The following is a 19,730-nucleotide window of genomic DNA, read 5'->3' on the forward strand; positions in this document are numbered from 1 at the left end:
TACCTGAGTAAAAGGTAGCAAGCTTTGAATAACTCCTCTCAGAGCAGGGCCATTAGCTAGGCTACAGACAGATGGGGATGCTTTAATATTTCCATATCATTTCTGCAAACAGGAAATACTCAAACAGTAATAACATGCCTCCACGTCACTTGGCTGAGCAGAGGTGAGCTGCAACAGTTGCCAGGTTTCATTTTACAATACAGTCTGAGGCAAATGTGACTGCACGGAATCCAGGAGGTATTAATAAACTGATGAGCAGCAAAAATGAATGGCTTTCTTACTGGAACTAAATCCATGTTGCAGAAAATCCCTCTCAAAACCACTGTTTAATGGTGACAGGTTCACCTCCTGAAAAGGTGAGACAGGATCCTCCATATGCCAGTGCCTAATCAGTGTAAATATAATTATTCTACAGGGAGTTGCACAAGGATCTGTCTGACTAATCAGTAAAAGTCAACCAATCACATCACTGCAGCATGCACTATTAATACATATGCAGATGTATTAAACCGGACTCACGGCACTTGCCAGACACACTGTTTTAGCAAGAAGCCACTTACAACACTGCCTGTTGGTTAGACATCAGCAGGTTCTGCACAAGAACATGAGAAACAGGAGCACGGGTAGACCACATGGCCCATGGAGCCTGCTCAGTCATTCAAAACCATCATGGCTGATCTGAGGAATCAACTCCACTTTCCTGTGGAGCCTGCTCGTCATATTCCTTGATTCCCTGAGACACCAAAAATCTATCTTAAATGACGGAGCACCCACAACCCTCTGGGATCGAGAATTCCAAAGATCCACAACCCTTTGAGTGAACTAATTTCTCCTCATCTCCTTAAGGCTATCGGCCCCTTACCCTGAGACTGTGGTCCCATGTTTAAGACTCCCCGACCAGTGGAAATAATCTGTCAGTGTCTACCTTATCCAGTCCCTTTCGAATCTTATATGTTTAAATGAGATCACCTCTCATTCTTCTAACCGCCAGAGAAAATCGGCCCAATTTACTTGGCCTCTCATCATAGGACAACCCCCTCATCCCAGGAACCAATCTAGTGAACCTTTGCTGCACTGCCTCCAATGCAAGTATATTTTTCTTAAATGTGGAGACCAAAACTGCGCGCACTACTCCAGATGTGGTCTCACCAAAACCCTGTACAATTGTAACAATACTTCCTTATTCCTGTACTCCAATCCCCTTGCAATAAAGGCCAGCATGTTATTTGCCTTCCTAATTGCCTGCTGTACCTGCATGTTAACTTTCTGCATTCCTTGTACAAGCACACCCAAGTCTCTTTGAACATCGACACTTACAGGTTGCACACCTTTTCAAAAATATTCTGCTTTTATATTCTTACGACCAAGTGCATTACTTCACACTTCCCTACATTATACTCCATCTGCCATCTTGTTGCCCACTCACTTAACCTGTCCATATCTCTTTGCAGCCTCTGTGTCCTCCCCACAGCTTACCTTTCCACCTACCTTTGTATCATCAGCAAACTGAGACACATTAACCTCTGTCTCTTCATATAAGTCATTAATACAGATTGTAAATAGCTGAGGCCCCAGCACTGATCCTTGCGGCACTCAACTATTTAATGCCTGCCAACTGGAAAATGCCTCATTTATGCCCACTTGTTGCTTCCTGTCTGGGTTACCAATCATCTATCCATGCTAATATATTACCCCAACTCTATGAGCCCTTATCTTGCCTATTAACCATTTTTGTGGCACCTTATTGAATGCCTTTTGGAAATCCAGGTAAACTACATCTACCAGTTCCCCTTTATCTGCCCTACTAGTTACATGCTCAAAAAACTCTGATAAATTTGTCAAACAGGATATCCCTTTAGTAAAACCATATTGACTTGTTCAAAATCATACTGTGCTTTTCTAAGTGCATTGTTAAGACTTCCTTAATAATAGATTTCAGCATTTTCCCAACGACTGATGTCAGGCTCACTGGCCTGTAGTTCCCTGTTTTCTCTCTTCCTCCTTTCTTGAAAAGCGATCTGCCACGTAACTTGCAGTTAGTACTGGTCCAGCTAACTCCCAAGCATTATGCATATAATAATGTTTCTTGGAAAACCTGCACCACAGGTATGTCAGTGAGCAGGTGCCACACCTTCCCCCCCCCAGGCACAGCTGCTCTCATCTGTTTGCACTGTTGAAATTTTGAACAGCTCTGCGATTTTCCTCAGAGAAACTTGCAAGAAGTAACTCTTTGATTCGTCACTAGGTACCAACGACCCAGGGTCGACAGTGACACTGAGCTTCTCTTGCATCAACATTTTTAAAATGTCCTTGACAAAATAGCAGCAAAGCCCTGCTGAACAACCCAAGATCCACCGTTTAATCTCTCTTTCAGCAGTCTGTGAAAGTGAAGACCTATTGACATGGTCCGATAATGTCATGGTGCAGAGCTTGGTGAGTGTGCTAGCCATTGGGTTCTATAATGTGTGGGTCAATCATACTACCTGACAGTGGTTTTACAGTGCTGGCAGGCATGAGGACCCTGGCACTCCACACGATACCTTGGACACAACCTTTGGTAGATCCTAAGAGAGGCGTTGGAAGAGGGAAAAAGCAAGTCTGCACTCTGCCAATAGCCCCTAGCGAGACTGAAAGAAAAACAGGGAGAGAGTGACAATAATATACCAAGAGTCTCTCATTCAATGCCTCCCTCCACCATAGTGACAAGATTAAAATACCCTCAAAGACTGATATCAAAATCCCTCCAGCTTAGCTAAATTTCCAAGTGCTTCAGGAATTTGATGATGTGAAATTCATCAAAACATCAGGAATTCGAACAACAGAAGAATTGTCAGGAACATGAATAGATTATCTGGCCATTTTGACTACTCTGAAAAGCCTGCTGTCTATTTTGGGAATTCCCCCTTGAGTAACTCCATCAGTGTTGCTCTTCTATATAAATATGTGAAGGATCCCAACAAGCTTGACCATCTCCCTTGTTATGTGTTTCCAGAATGACTTTTCCCCTATTAATGGCTACACTTCATCCTCTTGTCTATCTGTTTTTCCTGTCTATCTCCTTATCAGCCCTCTTGCTCTGAGATGCCGTTCCCATGGCAAGAGTTGCCCTTTCTTCCATCTTTCCCAAATGGTTGCCTGTGCACTTCCACTGCAGGAAGCGAGTGCCATCAGCTAATTCACTGCAAAGGGTAATTGACCCGGGGACCTTGCTGGCCTGGACGGCTGAGTTAGGCATTGGGTAAACTCGACTTGAGCATTCCAGGAGCAGCACGTCCACTAACACTGTGCAGAGAAAGGGAGAAAGCAGCCCCAAAGTGGCATGATTACCCACCTGCAGAATTCCCAATATTAGCTCGGAGCTGTCCGAACAAATATAATCTCATTTCAGCCATTCAGGATGCTGGGGAAGCCATGAGCAATTTATATCACTGTGGGAATATAGCTGAGGAACAACCACTGCAGAGCATCCATGGAGATGACACAGGGTGTCATGAGAAGATGGAAGAGGGCGGGGGACTCGAAGGGTAGATGGACGGAAGGAAAGTGTGTTTGAAATAGATTTCAAGCTGATGGAGATACTTGAACTTGGTGATGGGAGTGGAGCTACAGTAAACAATCAAACACCAAAAAGTCACTCAGCTCCTCCTACAAAATGGTTTTTTGGCACACACATGACAGAGAGCACTGACATGATAGAGAGTTTGAAGTGTCGGCAGCAAACTGCTCACTGTTTAAACATTGGAAAATAGTAGTAAAGTCAAGACTTCCCAAAGTGCTTTACAGCTAATTATTTGCACTGGAGATGTAGATATACTGCCACAAAGAGCAATGTGATAAGGAGCAGATAACCTGTTTCTGTGATGTTGACTGAGAGATAAATATTGGCCAGGGGCACTGGGGAGAACTCCCCTGCTCTTCTGTGAATAGTGCCATGGGATCTTTTACACCCACCTGAGAGGGAGGACAGGGCCTCGGTTTAAAGTCTCATCCGAAAGACAGCATCTCAGACAGTGCAGCACTCTCTCAGTACTGTACTGCAGTGTGACTTGATCACACAATCTTCTAACTCAGAGGGGAGAATCCTCCCACTGAGCCACAGTTAACACAGAACCAGTCACATTAAGTATTTGCAATCCCTGCCATCACCTCCAACAAGAGTGCTTGCATCCAAGTGAGATAGATAGTTGGAAGTTCCTGACTGTTTCCAGTTACAAGGGTCTTTTACCTTAAATATGTAGGGCAGTCTCCATTCAATTCCTACAGTGCAGATCACTGCAGAGAACTAGTCAGAATTTACAGCTTCATTCTGAGACATGGTAAACTTTGACAAGGAAATAATTCTGCTTCCTCATCGGCCCCCAACCCATGCACTCGCTGGAAGATTTAAATCATGTGCGTACACATTGGGGGTCTCGATCATGGCCATGTTTTTAAACTGAGGAACACAGCTGAAGGGCCTGAGTGTTAAACAATGAAATGTCACACTGCTCCTTCAAAGTCTGGAGTTAGGGTACAGCATTAGGGCAGATTAAGAGGAAGCATTATTGACCCATAAACCATATAGCTCTGACATTGGGTACTAAATGTGCTCCATTCCACTGCAAGTGAGTTTCCTTCGAAATGAAAATAGAATTCACCCAGAAGTTTGGAGCATTAAAAAAAGAGCTATCCTTTCAGTGGCTGCAGGATTGCATGTTCTACACAATATGAAACACGGAAATCCACTGCACGCACCTTCAACATCTGAATTGGTTTCACTCTTTTGATTAAAATCAAGGAACACAGGGAAGGTTAAGGCCATAGGTAGAAAAGAGCAATAATAATTTGCATGGACAGAGTTAATATAATCCAACATTTTGCATAGCTTCACATAATGACTTACTTTCTGAGTGTAGGCATTATGTTTCCCCAGTGCCCACCAGGAGTCATGAGGGTAAGAGACCAGTTCCTGTTCTTCTGGTTAGTACCGGTTGAGAGTGGGATATTGTCCAAAGCACAGCAGAACTCAGAAGTCGCCTTCAGAAAGTGCCGGGGATCTTTAACAGCCACCTGCTACCAGATGGGACCTTAATGCTTCCTCCCCGAGCACAGCCCTGTATTGTGAGCCCTAACCCTAACACTGAAGCCCAGGCCCAGTGTGTTGCCAACCAGGGAATTATAGACCAGTTAGCCTAACATCTGCTGCCAAGAAATTGGTTTAGTTAAGGATAGAGTGAAAATTTTCAGCTGACCAGAGAGAGTGGATTTATACAACGTAGGTAATGCTAATGAACCTGATTGAATTTGTTGAAGAGGTGGACAGGAGAATATCTATGGATGTTATTTATATGGATTTCCATAAGACATTTGATAAAGACCCCCAGACAAGACTGTTCGCTGAAACTGAAGTGCATGGAATTGAAGGCAAATTATTCCGAAATTGTCTGAATGGTAGGAAACAGAGAGTTGGGATAATGGGCAGGATGGGAGTATTAGTGTCTCATAAGGATCTGTGTTGGGGCCTCAAATATTCATAGTATTTATTAACGATTTTGATGATGCAATAGAAAGCCACAAATCCAAATTTGCTGACAGTGTAAATGGAAGTACAATCATATTACAAAGATACATTGAGATTCAGTGAATGGGCAAAACTGTGGCAAATGGATTTCAACGGAGACAAGTCTGACATCATCCACTCTGAGCCTAAAAAGGCTAGAACAGATTACTTTCGAAACAGTGAAAAGCTAGAAGGATGGTAGAAGTTTGGAACTCTCTTCTGGAAATGGCAGTTGATGCCGGGTCAACTGTTCATTTTAAATCTGAGGTTGATAGATTTTTGTTAACCAGTGGTATTAAAGGGATTGTGGGCCAAAGATAGATATATGGAGTTAGATCACAGATCAGCTATGACTGAATGACAGAACAGGCTTGAGGGGCTGAACACCTCCTCTTGTTTGATGCTATTAATATTAAAAAAGTGAGGTCGTGCTGTATCATCCTTAAGCAAACCAAAAATCTGAACGAGCGTCCACCTGCTCCTCCCAGCACTCATGGGAACACGAGCCTGGAGAGGAAAGAATCACTTTGAATGGACTTTGGGAATATGGCCAATGTCCACAGCTCTCCAAAACATTGCTGAGGGCCTTCACAATCTCACCTTAGGGGAAATCCGACACGAAACACATGATCCCAGCCTGTCTCTGACGAAAGCTCCCCGACAGAGCAGACTCTCACCTGCTTTCCTTTGTAACAGATGAGACATTAAACTGGGCCCCGCCTGCTCTCTCTGAGAGATGGCAAAGTTTCCTTCGAACTATTGGAAGTGGTGCAGGTGAGTTCTCTCGGTGTCCTGGTCAATATTTGTTCCTCAACCAACCTAACACTAAAACACATGAACTGGTCATTGAATTCATTGTTAGATTACAACAGCAGCCTACAATTCAAAAGTACTTCATTGGCTGGAAAGCGCTTTGGGACATCCTGAGGTCATGAAAGGTACAAGTACTTTTCCCTTCTTTCTTGAGCTTAAGTAATTCTTGGAATGTTTAGCCTCGTTGCTATCTTAGTTACAAGGGAAAAAGAAACACCTCATCTCCCACCTCCTATAACTCGGATGCGTTTGGGCTATGCTACCAAGGCTCATGCATTCAGCAAACAACCAAGCCACCAGTTTTGGGGAGGTTTGTGGAGGCGGGAATGATGTATCAAGGTACAGGCCTTCCAATTGGCTATTCCATGTCATCCAATCATGAGTGACACAACTGGTAGGATAGTAAGGAAAGGAGGGGGAAAGGGCAGGTTTCCACCAAAATTGACTGAATAAGCGGAATAAAATGGCCCAATGATTTTCAGTGAAGTCTGTCTGCATGTTGTGATGTACCATTAATGCATTGCTTGCCCTGAAGGTAAACAAACACCACACTGAGTTAATGATATTATCATGGCAGTGAATGATTATAATAAATGCAAATATGTCACTCAACAATCAGACAGACAATAGGCTGATGTCAATAGTAATGGCTTCAGGCTACAGTAGCCAGTCACTATGCGTTCCGCTTTTTCACCCTTGAACCACCACACCCCACCCACCCCCCCACCCGCCATTTTGATATTTCCTTACAGCACCCAGGGAAGCCTATCTCAGGCGTCCGTTAATTTAGCTTTATCCCTGACGGCAACGCGCTGAGCTCCCCTTCAGTTGAACAACGCACCACTCGCCCAGAATATTTCCTCATCCATGAAAACACCCAAAGCTTTCTCCCTGCAAAGCAGCAGCAAGATTCTAAGTTTCTCACGTGAAGAAAGACTGAACCAGTCCACCCCGTCACTTGATCCAGCCAGCTGCTTCAGCAACTTACAGCCAGTACAGTAAATGTTTAACCTTGTGCAATTTGAGACAGGAAAATAGTTACTAACACCAAGGACCTGCAGATTGAATCTAAGTCCAGCTGATAATGGCAGCCTCGCAGCAATATAAATTCAGCACAAATCATTTTACAACCATTAAGGGCATATCCTCCAAACTAACTTGTACTGACGCAGAGCTGGAACCTCCAAATCTCACTACTGTACACCCCCCAAGGGCAGTAGCTAGCTTGACACTGGCAGATTCTCTGTATCAAGTATTCTTATCAAAGCATCAACGTCACAGTCCTGTAATCCTTTTTCTACCTGTGCACACACACGTTGTACTTAGGTTGGAATGTTCAGTTCGCTTGCTGTTCCCATTAGGCCTTGAATCAGCTGCAATGGCCTCTTTCCAAATGAGCAATTCGAGATAAAAGGCCAAGGTCCATTATGCGGGACAGAAGAGGAGAGCATTTATCATCATTGCATCCAACCCATTTCACGGCATCCAATTTTTTCCCCAAATCTTTCTCTGTTATCGAGTGGGGGTGAACTAAGTGACCCAATCTACAGGCTTCACCATGGCAACATGGTCATTCAAAATGGACACTCAGCTCTCCAGGGCTGGATGAAGCAGTGGGGGAGAGGTTGGGGGGAGAGGTTGGGGGGAGAGGTTGGGGGGAGAGGTTGGGGGGTTGACAGGTAACCTACTTGTATGTCCTCAACTAACTGACACAAAAGACATTCCTCTCAGCTTGCATTGATGCAGGGACCCACCCTGCCTCCTCTACTCGGTACCTGAAACAGTCCTCCCCTAAACATTGCTCGACCGAGTGACATTCACGAAATCCATCCACCCAAAGTCACCATATGCTACTGAGCCACAGTGGATATGTACAGGCTCAGGACCATCTCCTGTGGACATCTAATGTGGAGGAAGTGGCCAGAGTTGTAATGTTAAATGCTCCATCAGTCACTTTGAGGACAACATGGGCAAGTGACCAGGACACACATAGTAACCAGAGAAGTGCCCAGAGTTTTTTTTTTAAAAAAGAGATACAGCACTGAAACAGGCCCACCGAGTCGGTGCCGACCATCAACCACCCATTTACACTAATCCTACGCTACCACATCCTCACCTGTCCCTAAATATCCCTACCACCTACCTATACTAGGAGCAATTTATAATGGCCAATTTACCTATCAACCTGCAAGTCTTTGGCATGTGGGAGGAAACCGGAGCACCCGGAGGAAACCCACGCAGACACAGGGAGAACTTGCAAACTCCACACAGGCAGTACCCAGAATTGAACCCGGGTCGCTGGAGCTGTGAGGCTGCAGTGCTAACCACTGTGCCGCCCTCCACTTTGAGGACAACATGGGCAAGTGACCTTTCTGGACACCTGCACAAATGGCTCGAGCAACACTGAAGGATCATGCCATCAAAGAGCCGTACCTTAGCGTATCTCTTTCAAAACATACCTGGAAGCAGGAAGCCAGGATGAATGGTATCTCAATCCCACTCCAACTTAGCTGAATGACAGTGTTGGATGGAAATGGGTATGGGTTATTCACAATTGTCTACCATCAATGGCTTGTTCAACAGGTCTGAGTTACACTACATAGGGAAACACTAAGTGGAGGCATTGATACTTTCCTAATGTAAACGGAGGTGGCAGGAGGTTCATGTGGAATATGAACACGAACATAGAAAGTAGGGCCGAATGGCCTGGTTCTGTGCTGTAACTGAACTACATAATTCTATTTAAGTCCCACTAGACATGCTATGCTATGTAAAGCCTGGCTTGGGTATAAAATGAAAACCCGACCCAGGTCTGACCTGACAACAGCCAACCCGAACCCAACCCAGCCCTGAGACCTTTGTTCTTTTTTAAATGCACAAACTGACCCGAATATAACAAACCTACGATTGAAACAGATAAAAATCGGACGTTAAAATGAAAACAATACCAAACAACAAACAGTACAGCCCAGCCCGACCTGACCCGAGCACAGCCCAGCCCAGCCCAGCCCGAATGCTGGACGCAGAATACAGACCCGACCCGACCCCAACACATGTAGTCCAGTTTGGGTCGGGTAGCCAGGCGACAATGCTATTCCCCCAAGATGGCCAGTTCCAGGTGGCCTCAGTCTATAAAGGAGGCCAGCTACTTTCCCCTCCTCAGCCTGAGGTTCTTGACCACAAATCATTTACAAAGAGAAAACCTCGACAAAAATGCATCACCATCGAGTCACATGGCTGAGTGTGCAAAAATTAAGACTCAAGAATCAGCATGTATGGTGGCCTGCACTGCTTAAAGCTTTCGTACGCAACAAAAACAATTTACCTTTCACAAGTTCAATGAGAGCTCCAGGCTTAAAAGAACATTCCCTACTGTAACCCGTGTGAAATGTGCAACTTCCGCCACTGTTGTTCCGACCTCTAAAGTACAAGTATTAACTAATAGCAAATCAGAGGCAGCTTTTGCCTCAGGTCCTCAGCCACTGCAACATGGGTTGGGACTACTTTTCATGCAAGACCCTCAGAGACTTTCATACTATGTGCAGTGAAGATTTCCATTCCTTACCACACAATCGAGGAACTTGATGCATCGGTTTAGTGCAGGATTCATCTGACAGAACTGCCGGAAAAGTTCCCTCCCAATTGGCTGTTTGTTACACAAGCTGAAGTAGTCTCGTTCTGTAAGACAATTTCAAGAAAAAGCTTTTATTCTGTTTGCTTCCTTTATGCTTGGAGAGTGAGGTTAGATGATGTGTGCAGCTGAAGTTCAGGCTGCAGCTTGGTTCACATTCAGTGCCATTTCAAATTGCTACCTTCCAACAAACTGCAACCCGTTTCATTTGAACCTCTGAACTTGTATTTTGTGTCTGAACTTTTGTGCTTCTTAGTGGCACCTACATTGCAGCACACGACAAGGGCACACCGTTGCGGTCAGCCGACTCCAGGCACTTCCCCACAGTGGTGGAGAGAAATCCCCTGGGTGGACACACAGCTCCCGGTTGGATTTCTGGTGGCACAGACAGCCAAATATCTGTACCTGCCTTGCCTGGAATGTGACAGAGAGATCCAGAAAGAGAGGATATGAGGCAAATACTGTGAAGAACAATAGCTCACCCACAAAAAAATAAACCCTGATCAGGTGTCAGGTGCAGCTCCTGGATTAAATATCTTTTCATTCGCATCAAAACAAAAAAAACGACACAGGGACTAGGATATTTTAATGAAGTCCTGTAACCCAAAACATAGGAATTGCTAGATGAGAGAAGATACTTTCTCCTCTCCTGGTACTTAAACGAGAATGATGTTTGAGGAGAGGAACATGTGTGTCAGCAAAACTAAATGGGACCTATGTTATGTTCCCATTGGACGAAAACCAGTGGGAATAGATTTGAAGGGACTGGTGAAAGAACCAGAGGCAACATGACGAACAACTTTTTCCACATAGCGAGTGGTTAGGATCTGGACTGCACTGTCAGACTATGGTGGAGGCAGGTTCAATTGTGGCTTTCAAAAAGGAAATTGGATAGTTAACTGAGGTGAAAGAAATTGGCGAGGCTATGGGGAGCATGACTAGCTAAGTTGCTCTTGCATAGAGCTGGCACGGACATGATGAGCCAAATGGATGCTTTCTGTGCTGTCACCATTCTATGTTTCTATATTCTCGCAAACCTGAGGAATTGATAAACAATGCTAACTGTAGAGATGAGGAAGCAAAGCCTGAAAACTGCTAAAAGATTTGGGAGTAAACTGTACGAAGGCCCCCATTCGACGAGGGTTTTTGGGAGAACCACGTGACGTCAGTGTGAAAGATGAACCTTTCTCTCCCGAGATGAAGAACTCAATCAATTCTTTGTCTTGAATTATATTCACGAGGAGAAAGGTCTTTTGAGAAGAATGAGCTTTCTCCCAGTAAAGAAAACTTGCTTTGTATATCCAATTAAATTCAAGTTTGAAATTAATCAAAGTCTTCACCTTGTGTATTCTGAACAAGAGGGGAAAATAATCCAAAGAGATATGATAATGGACTTGTTGACTCATTAACAATCAATCAGTCTCCATCTACGAGTCTACAACAGATTCAGCAATAACAGCAGAAAAAAACACAGTGGTGGGGTCTTCGATGTCCAACGTCACCTCTTCCTCTCGAGCATGCTAGACTTGGCCTAAGTCCTGTCTAAAATGCCTCTTACACACAGTAGCCCAAAACACTTTTGAAAAGAAATCTATCTAAACACAATCTGCTGCTATCTCTCACGGGAGACTGTTCCATCCATTTACCGCTCGCTCACTGAAATAATGATGTTTCCACTTAGAATTTTCCAATTTACCCCCCCCCCCACCCCTTCAATCACAGGCTGTTGCCTCTAATTCTAATGGATATTATATCTGTGTTCGTAGATTGCCCCATGCTGGGTGGGGTTCTGGTCGCTATGTGAAGTGATCTCACTAATGAGTTCCTTCTGAATGCACTAACAATGCCTCGATACATTATAATTGAAGCATCTATGACTCTAGAAATTCTCTCAGAACCAGTTTCCAAACTCGACCACATCCCTCTCGGGTAGCCTCACCCTCAAAGAACGAGGTTCATCCACTACCATTTTAAAAATAAACCCCCCAAAAAGGCCACAGCACAAGAATTGTGCATTACCTGGGCTGTAATCCTTGGCCAATGTTTGCTCTGAGGCATTAAACAGCACATGAATATAGATACAAATTCAATACAAGTCATGCTGGTGAACAAGGGAGATAGAAAGGAAGCTGCAGCATTTATTTAGTGCCTTTCACAAACTCCAGATGTCCCAAGGCCATGTCACAGCCAATGAGATCGCTCTGAATTGCAGTCACTTCAGTAAACAAACATGGTGGTCAATTTGTACACAGCAAAATCTCAATAAGGTGGTCCAAGTAATTTGTTTTAATGATGTTGAGTTGAGGGATAAAAACTGTCCATAATGGGAGAATGCCCCAGTTCTTTGACTGACACTGCACTCCTTTATGCCCATTTGAGAAGGCTTAATATCTCATTTGAAAGACAGCATCTCTGACAGTGCAGCATTCCCTCAGCAATGCACTGGAGAGTCAGCCTGGATTATGTGCTCAAGTCTCTGGAATCGGGCTCAAACCCACAACTTTCTGATTCAGATGAGAGTGCTACCCAATGAGTCACGGCTGACGATGTGAAGCCATCAGACTTTTAACAGCAGAATATATACAGCTAGCTGTACATTAAAAATTACTGCCCTTCAGGGCTACAATAACTCAATTAAATTTCATCTTCCGATGTGAATCATGCATTGGAATAAAACCTGCTATTATTTCGCATAATTCACTTGTGACGAAGCCTTGTGTGTTGCTATGGTAACACATTCGCATTGTGGGAACCCCCTCACATTATTTACACATAAGATTCTGTCACATAGAAGAACACAAGTAGAAGCAGGAGTAAACCATATGTCCCATCGAGCCTGCTCCACCATTCAAAACAATCATGGCTGACCTTAGGATTCAACACCACTTTCCCACCCATTCGCCATGTCCCTTGATTCCCTGAGACACCAAAAATATGTTTATCCCAGCCTCAAATATTTTCAAAGATGGAGCATCTACAAGCCTCTGGGATAGAGAATTCCAAAGTCCATCGTTCCATAAAGTGCACAGGACAGGCCAGATCCACCTTCATGCCACCTACTGTCAGTCCCAAGTGGAATGCATGGATGGCAAGTGCTGTAGATTTTCACACTGTGTTGTGAACACTGGAGAATGTTGGACGATGACACAATGCTGTTCGACAAATGCTGCTCACTGCATCTCCAAAATCCCCGGATGAATGACGTGAGTGACCACAGCAAGGAACTGGGCATATGACTTGGGTCAAACCCATGTCTCTGACAGACTGCGTGAACCCATTGTTATTCATACCAGGGACTGGCACAACCACAAAATATTTAACACTTTCAACTGTCAAACAGCACAAAGGCATAACACACCTAATTGGTGTACCCAATTTGGCACCTTGAATTGATGCCATGTTTTTGGCTCTTCTGGGGAACAGGGGACTGTAATTATGCACTTTCATGACTCTACTTTAATTACCTGACAACTCTCATTGTTGCTACACTGTTGCCCATTTCAAGTCTCAAAGCAAGATGCTCCAGGTCCCCAACGCAGCAACAATTTAACTCAGCTCAGCTCTCTACTCCAAAACAACTCACTCACTTCTCCTAACAGTGATGTGAAGAGACGGAGAACTTGCTGTGAGACACGGAGTAGGAGACGTACCATGCTGCATCAAATAGCTGAGTAAAACAATTGGTCATTTCAGGCTTCTTGAGGCTCAGAGTCTTTGCTTTGTACTTGCCTAGATCACAGAGGAAGGGGATACAGGGTCCATCCCCGAGCTGTTCTGGAGTAGCTGTTCGAACACATTATCTTCATGAATTTAACTGAGAAACACCATGGTTGCCCAAAGCCCCATTGGAAAGCTCCTAACTTTCTCGACCAGCATCCCTCCTCCCTTCAGCCTCTCCTGCACCAATGTTTCTCTGACAAGTGACCCCAGATTGGACAAGAGTCAAGCCAAGCAAGAGATAGGCTGCCTTTTCCACTAAGATGCAAACCTGGATTGAGGCAGGATGGATCTGTATGGCTCAGAAACTCAATGCTCATTTCTCTAAAAAGGTCAACAAAAACTTGGATAAAAGTTGTAAAACAGGCATCGATATGATACTGTCCATGACACACCCCAGCCAATATTCCATTCTACTGACTACATGAGACCTGAATATCAGGTAGGCAATATAACAGATGGTCAAGACTGTACCACCCGTTTCACATAACATCCCAAGAAGAATTTCTTGCTGCACTGGACTTACACCTGCTTATGGTACATTCCATTACTGAAAGGAAAACCGTCCCGTTGTGGGGAATACAGTCAGAATCTTCCTCCTGTGAAAAGGGACAACCCTGCCTCGTTAAAAGAGTTAATTGTCACCAATTCGACAAAGGATTCAGTGTGGGTATCAGAACAGCTACACCGAGGGGAATAACACTGGCTGCGTCAAGAGGATCTGCAAAGTGCAAGTGTAAAATCGAGTCACTTGGAAGATCCCGGCGGGAACGCCAGGAGGAGTGTGTGCAGTCGAGTAGAGGCTAAATGATTAGCAGAAAATCCCCAGACACCTTTTTCAGTCTGCACATTAATTAAAGCATTATCAAGCCACACTGCTCAGATTAATGTGCCAAGCAACTGTTGAAGAATGTTCATTTTCATTCACAACTCTGGACTGCTCAATCTAGCGAGGAGGGGAACCCGCTGAAAGGTGGCCATACTAATAAGAACTTGCATTGATCACGACTCACTCTCATTCTTGGACGCCCCAAAGCCAAGGAAGGAAAAAACTGTAGTCACGGTTATGTAGTTAAATGTGGCATGACTCAGAGACACATATTGCACATGAGAAAATGACCAGTTGGCGTGGCTTTCCTGTGTGTCTTCAGCTGGAATTGAGGCTTTATTCTGAGACATGATTGATTAGAGGATTCGGAGCAGAATGGAAGCAGTACTATACCCAAGCAGGCCCAATGTTTGAGATTCACATCACTGAGCTCTGTGACCCATTAACTAGTTGAAATTTAGGGTGCTTTTTTAAACTCCGCTTTGCCCAATGCCTTGGCATTTCTGGCGTACTTCTTTAAATATTAATTCATGGGATGTGGGTGTCGCTGGCTAGGCCAACATTTATTGTCCATCCCGAATTACCCTTGAGAAGGTGGTGGTGAGCTGCCTTCTTGAATCACTGCAGCCCTTTGTTGTGATATTGCCTTTAAGAGTGATGTCCTTTTAAGATCTTAGTACGCAAATGAGTTGAACACCAGGATGCAGTCATGTGACTGCCAGGCAGACTCGCTCTGTAACTGAAACGCCAAGAGGAATATCCAGTAAATAGACAGCTCTGCACTGTGTATACTTGTTAGCTGTTTAATAAACCTGTTTGAGATATTCAATCAACTGAACTCCATGCGTCTCATTTATGTCGAATCAGACAACATAAAAAGCTTCTCTTTACATCCTTGGGGTGTAAGTGCTGTTAGGAAGGGAGTTCCAGGATTTTGACCCAGCGATGGTAAAGGAACGGCGATATAGTTCCAAGTGTGTGGCTTGGAGGGAAACTTGCAAGTGGTGGTGTTCCCATGCATCTGCTGCCCTTGTCCTTCTTGGTGGTAGAGGCCACTGGTTTGGAAGTTGCTGTCGAAGGAGTCTTGGTGAGTTGCTGCAGTGCATCTTGTAGATGATACACGCTGCTGTCACTGTGCATCGGTGGTGAAGGGAGTGAATATTTCAGCTGGTGGGCGGGGTGCCAATCAAGCAGGCTGCTTTGTCCTGGATGGTGTCGAGCTTCTCGAGTGTTGTTGGAGCTGCACCCATCCAGGAAAGAGGACAATATTCCATCACACTCCTGACTTGTGCCTTGTAGATGGACAGACTTTGGGGAGTCAGGAGGTGAGTTACTCACCACAGAATTCCCAGCCTCTGACCTGCTCTTGCAGCCATGGTATTTATATGGCTACTAGAGTTCAGTTTCTGGTCAATGGTTACCCCCCCAGGATGTTGATAGTGGGGGATTCAGCGATCGTAATGCCGTTAAATTTCCAGGGGAGATGGTTAGATTCTCTCTTGTTTGAGATGATCAATGCCTGGCACTTGTGTGGAGTGAATGTTACTTGCCACTTATCAGCTCAAGACTGGATATTGTCCAGGTCTTGCTGCATTTCTACACGGACTGCTTCAGTATCTGAGGAGTCACGAATGGTGCTGAACATTGTGCAATCATCAGCCAACATCCCCAGTTCTGACCTGATGATTGAAGGAAGGTCATTGATGAAGCAGCTGAAGATGGTTGGGCCTAGGACACTACCCTGAGGAACTCCTGTGGTGATGTCCTGGGACTGAGATGATTGACCTCCAACAACCACAACCATCTTCTTTTGTGCCCAGTATGACTCCAACCAGCGGAGTTTTCCCCGATTCTCATTGACTCCAGTTTTGCTAGGGCTCCTTGATGTCGAGTGCAGTCACTCTCACCTCACCTTGAAAGCATGCAACTCTGGTCTTCGGAACAAGGATCACATGTTCATCTGAACGAGGATAAGGTTTGGCTGTGTAATGAATGGGGTTCCGTCACTGAGTAAATGTCATGTAGCATACTGAATTTGACTAACCTGGTGATAGTTAAAGGCTGTGAAAAGTGCTATGAATTGAACTGATATATGCACGAATGAGAGAGAGAGAAATCGGGGTAGAGAGAGAGAGAGAGAGAGAAATCGGGGTAGAGAGAGAGAGAGAGAGAAATCGGGGTAGAGAGAGAGAGAGAGAGAAATCGGGGTAGAGAGAGAGAGAGAGAGAAATCGGGGTAGAGAGAGAGAGAGAGAGAAATCGGGGTAGAGAGAGAGAGAGAGAGAAATCGGGGTAGAGAGAGAGAGAGAGAGAAATCGGGGTAGAGAGAGAGAGAGAGAGAAATCGGGGTAGAGAGAGAGAGAGAGAGAAATCGGGGTAGAGAGAGAGAGAGAGAGAAATCGGGCTAGAGAGAGAGAGAGAGAGAAATCGGGCTAGAGAGAGAGAGAGAGAAATCGGGCTAGAGAGAGAGAGAGAGAAATCGGGCTAGAGAGAGAGAGAGAGAAATCGGGCTAGAGAGAGAGAGAGAGAAATCGGGCTAGAGAGAGAGAGAGAAATCGGGGTAGAGAGAGAGAGAGAGAAATCGGGCTAGAGAGAGAGAGAGAGAAATCGGGCTAGAGAGAGAGAGAGAGAAATCGGGCTAGAGAGAGAGAGAGAGAAATCGGGCTAGAGAGAGAGAGAAATCGGGCTAGAGAGAGAGAGAAATCGGGCGAGAGAGAGAGAGAAATCGGGCGAGAGAGAGAGAGAAATCGGGCGAGAGAGAGAGAGAAATCGGGCGAGAGAGAGAGAGAGAAATAGGGGTAGAGAGAGAGAGAGAAATAGGGCTAGAGAGAGAGAGAGAAATAGGGCCAGAGGGAGAGAGAGAAATAGGGGTAGAGGGAGAGAGAGAAATAGGGGTAGAGGGAGAGAGAGAAATAGGGGTAGAGGGAGAGAGAGAAATAGGGGTAGAGGGAGAGAGAGAAATAGGGGTAGAGGGAGAGAGAGAAATAGGGGTAGAGGGAGAGAGAGAAATAGGGGTAGAGGGAGAGAGAGAAATAGGGGTAGAGGGAGAGAGAGAAATAGGGCTAGAGAGAGAGAGAGAAATAGGGCGAGAGAGAGAGAGAGAAATAGGGCGAGAGAGAGAGAGAGGCACACGCACAGAGACGAGAGAAAAATAGAAACACAAAGATAGCCCAACAGGAAGAGACAAAGAGAGAGACAAAATGAGACAGCACAGCATGAGACACAAACAGACAGGAGACAGAGAGAAAAAGAAAAGAAACTGAAAGTCAGCAACGGAGGAGCAGAAACAGAAAAAAAAAGTAAGAGAAAGAGACAGAGGAAAAAAAAATCAAGACAGCGGGGAGCTAGAGAGAAAGACACACAAATGGAGAAAGAGAACAGATGACAAAGTGCTGGTGGTTGGAGTAGCAGCTTGTTTGGCGGGCACAATTGGGTGATACCACTAGTCTATCAATCTCAGGTGTGGACTTTTTCCTGAGACGCAGCTTCAAATCCCACCATGACAGCTGCGGAATTTTACAATCAGTTAGTTAAATAAATCTGGAATAAGAAGCTAGTTTCACTAATGGTGGCCATGAAACTACCTGATTGTCGTAAAATCCACTCTGATTCACAAATGTCCTTGAGGGAAGGAAATCTGCCGTCCTTACCTGGTCTGGCCTACATGTGACTCCAGGCCCACAGCAATGTGGTTGATTGATAACTGCCCTCTGAAGGGGCCTAGCAAATGACTCAGCTGTCACAGTGCTGGCTCACCACCACCATCACAAGGGCAATTAGGGATGGGCAAAAAATGCTGGACCTGCCCACATCCTGTGAATGAATTAAAATGGGTGGATTATGCACAGACAAAGCTTCCACAGGTACTTGGCTCACATGAAACTTTCCTGGAGCCCTGGAGAGCACTGATTCATTCTACCACATAAGATGGATGTAAGGAAGGTGAACACTGTGTCACGATGCTGAATATCTGCACTCCACCATCATGGTAAACTTGGCAGTCGTGTCTCTGTGATAAGACACAGAGTGAACTTTGTCTTGGAGCTTTTCTATGTGCTGATCTGCTTTGGGAGAGTCTTTGCAACCATCTTTAATGCAAAACCGATCGGACTAAATGTTACAGTATGAGAAGAGACACTCAGCACCATGCAACACCGATAAGGATCTTCACTGACCCACTTTTCATGGTCTGCGGATAGTCATTATGTAACTAAAGACACAAGAATAGATTTTCCAGCACCAAGTGGTGAACTAAAACTCCCCTTTACATATCTGAGTCATGTGTTATGAATGTGGCTTGTTTTTGCTGTCTTTGTCATTACTTTGCTCCTTCACATTCACATAAACCTGACATGCACACGGCTGCGAGCTCCTCCAGAATTCTCACCATTACTTTCCAGTCCCCTTGAGTCAAGAAATTACAGAAATTTCATAGAATTTTACAGCACAGGAACAGGTCATTCACTGCAACTGGGCCATGCCAGCATTTCTGCTCCACGTAACATTTACTGGTGCCCGCCCCCTATACCCCCATTTTTTTCGGGCCCTCCCCGAATTCCCCCATTTATTGGGGCCCTCCCTGAATTCCCCCATTTATTGGGGCCCTCCCTGAATTCCCCCATTTATTGGGGCCCTCCCTGAATTCCCCCATTTATTGGGGCCCTCCCTGAATTCCCCCATTTATTGGCGCCCTCCCCCAATTCCCTCATTTACTGCCCCCTCCCACAATTCCCCCATTTACTGGTGCCCTGACCAGATTCCTCCATTTACTGACGCCCTCCTCCAAAACCTGAGCACTCTCCCCTTGTTCAAAATCATGGCCATGGGGCCTTTGAGTGCAGGCAGGGCCTCGGGGCTGAATGCCTGATGTGAAAGATGGCACCTCTGACAGTGCAGCACTCCCGTGGTACTGCACTAAGTGTCAGCCTGAATTCTTGTGCTCAAGTGGGCCAATGGAGTCACAAGCTTGTGACTCAAAGACAATACCTGACAGACCCCATACACTCAACAACAGGGTCCGCCATCTGAATCTCAATGATTTGAAGCCGCACCCCGAAGCCTCAGCATTAACCCCAGCGAGGGGAGCGACTTGGAATGAATAGGAACGAGGGGTCGAACTTTTCACCTTTGGAATTCCACACTCCAAGAAGGATGTTTGGAACGAGGCAAACCCTTGTAGCTCAGGTTGGTGAGACCGTGAAA

At 45.2% G+C, this 19,730-nt stretch overlaps 1 protein-coding gene across 3 annotated transcripts in view; it reads right to left on the reverse strand.

Moving 5' to 3' along the window:
- LOC137357079 (G protein-coupled receptor kinase 5-like) overlaps positions 1-19,730 on the reverse strand; it is a 122,650-nt gene that overhangs the window by 38,683 nt on the left and 64,237 nt on the right. For 2 of the 3 annotated variants that reach the window (XM_068023071.1, XM_068023072.1), the window contains exon 3: positions 9,918-10,030. The exons of the other annotated variant lie outside the window; for it this stretch is intronic. In XM_068023071.1, coding sequence (XP_067879172.1) covers positions 9,918-10,030 — 113 coding nt within the window. The remainder of the gene's footprint in view (positions 1-9,917; positions 10,031-19,730) is intronic. 3 annotated transcript variants of the gene reach the window in all.

The sequence above is a fragment of the Heterodontus francisci genome, chromosome 47 (assembly GCF_036365525.1).
Source record: "Heterodontus francisci isolate sHetFra1 chromosome 47, sHetFra1.hap1, whole genome shotgun sequence".
Classification (NCBI taxonomy): domain Eukaryota; kingdom Metazoa; phylum Chordata; class Chondrichthyes; order Heterodontiformes; family Heterodontidae; genus Heterodontus; species Heterodontus francisci.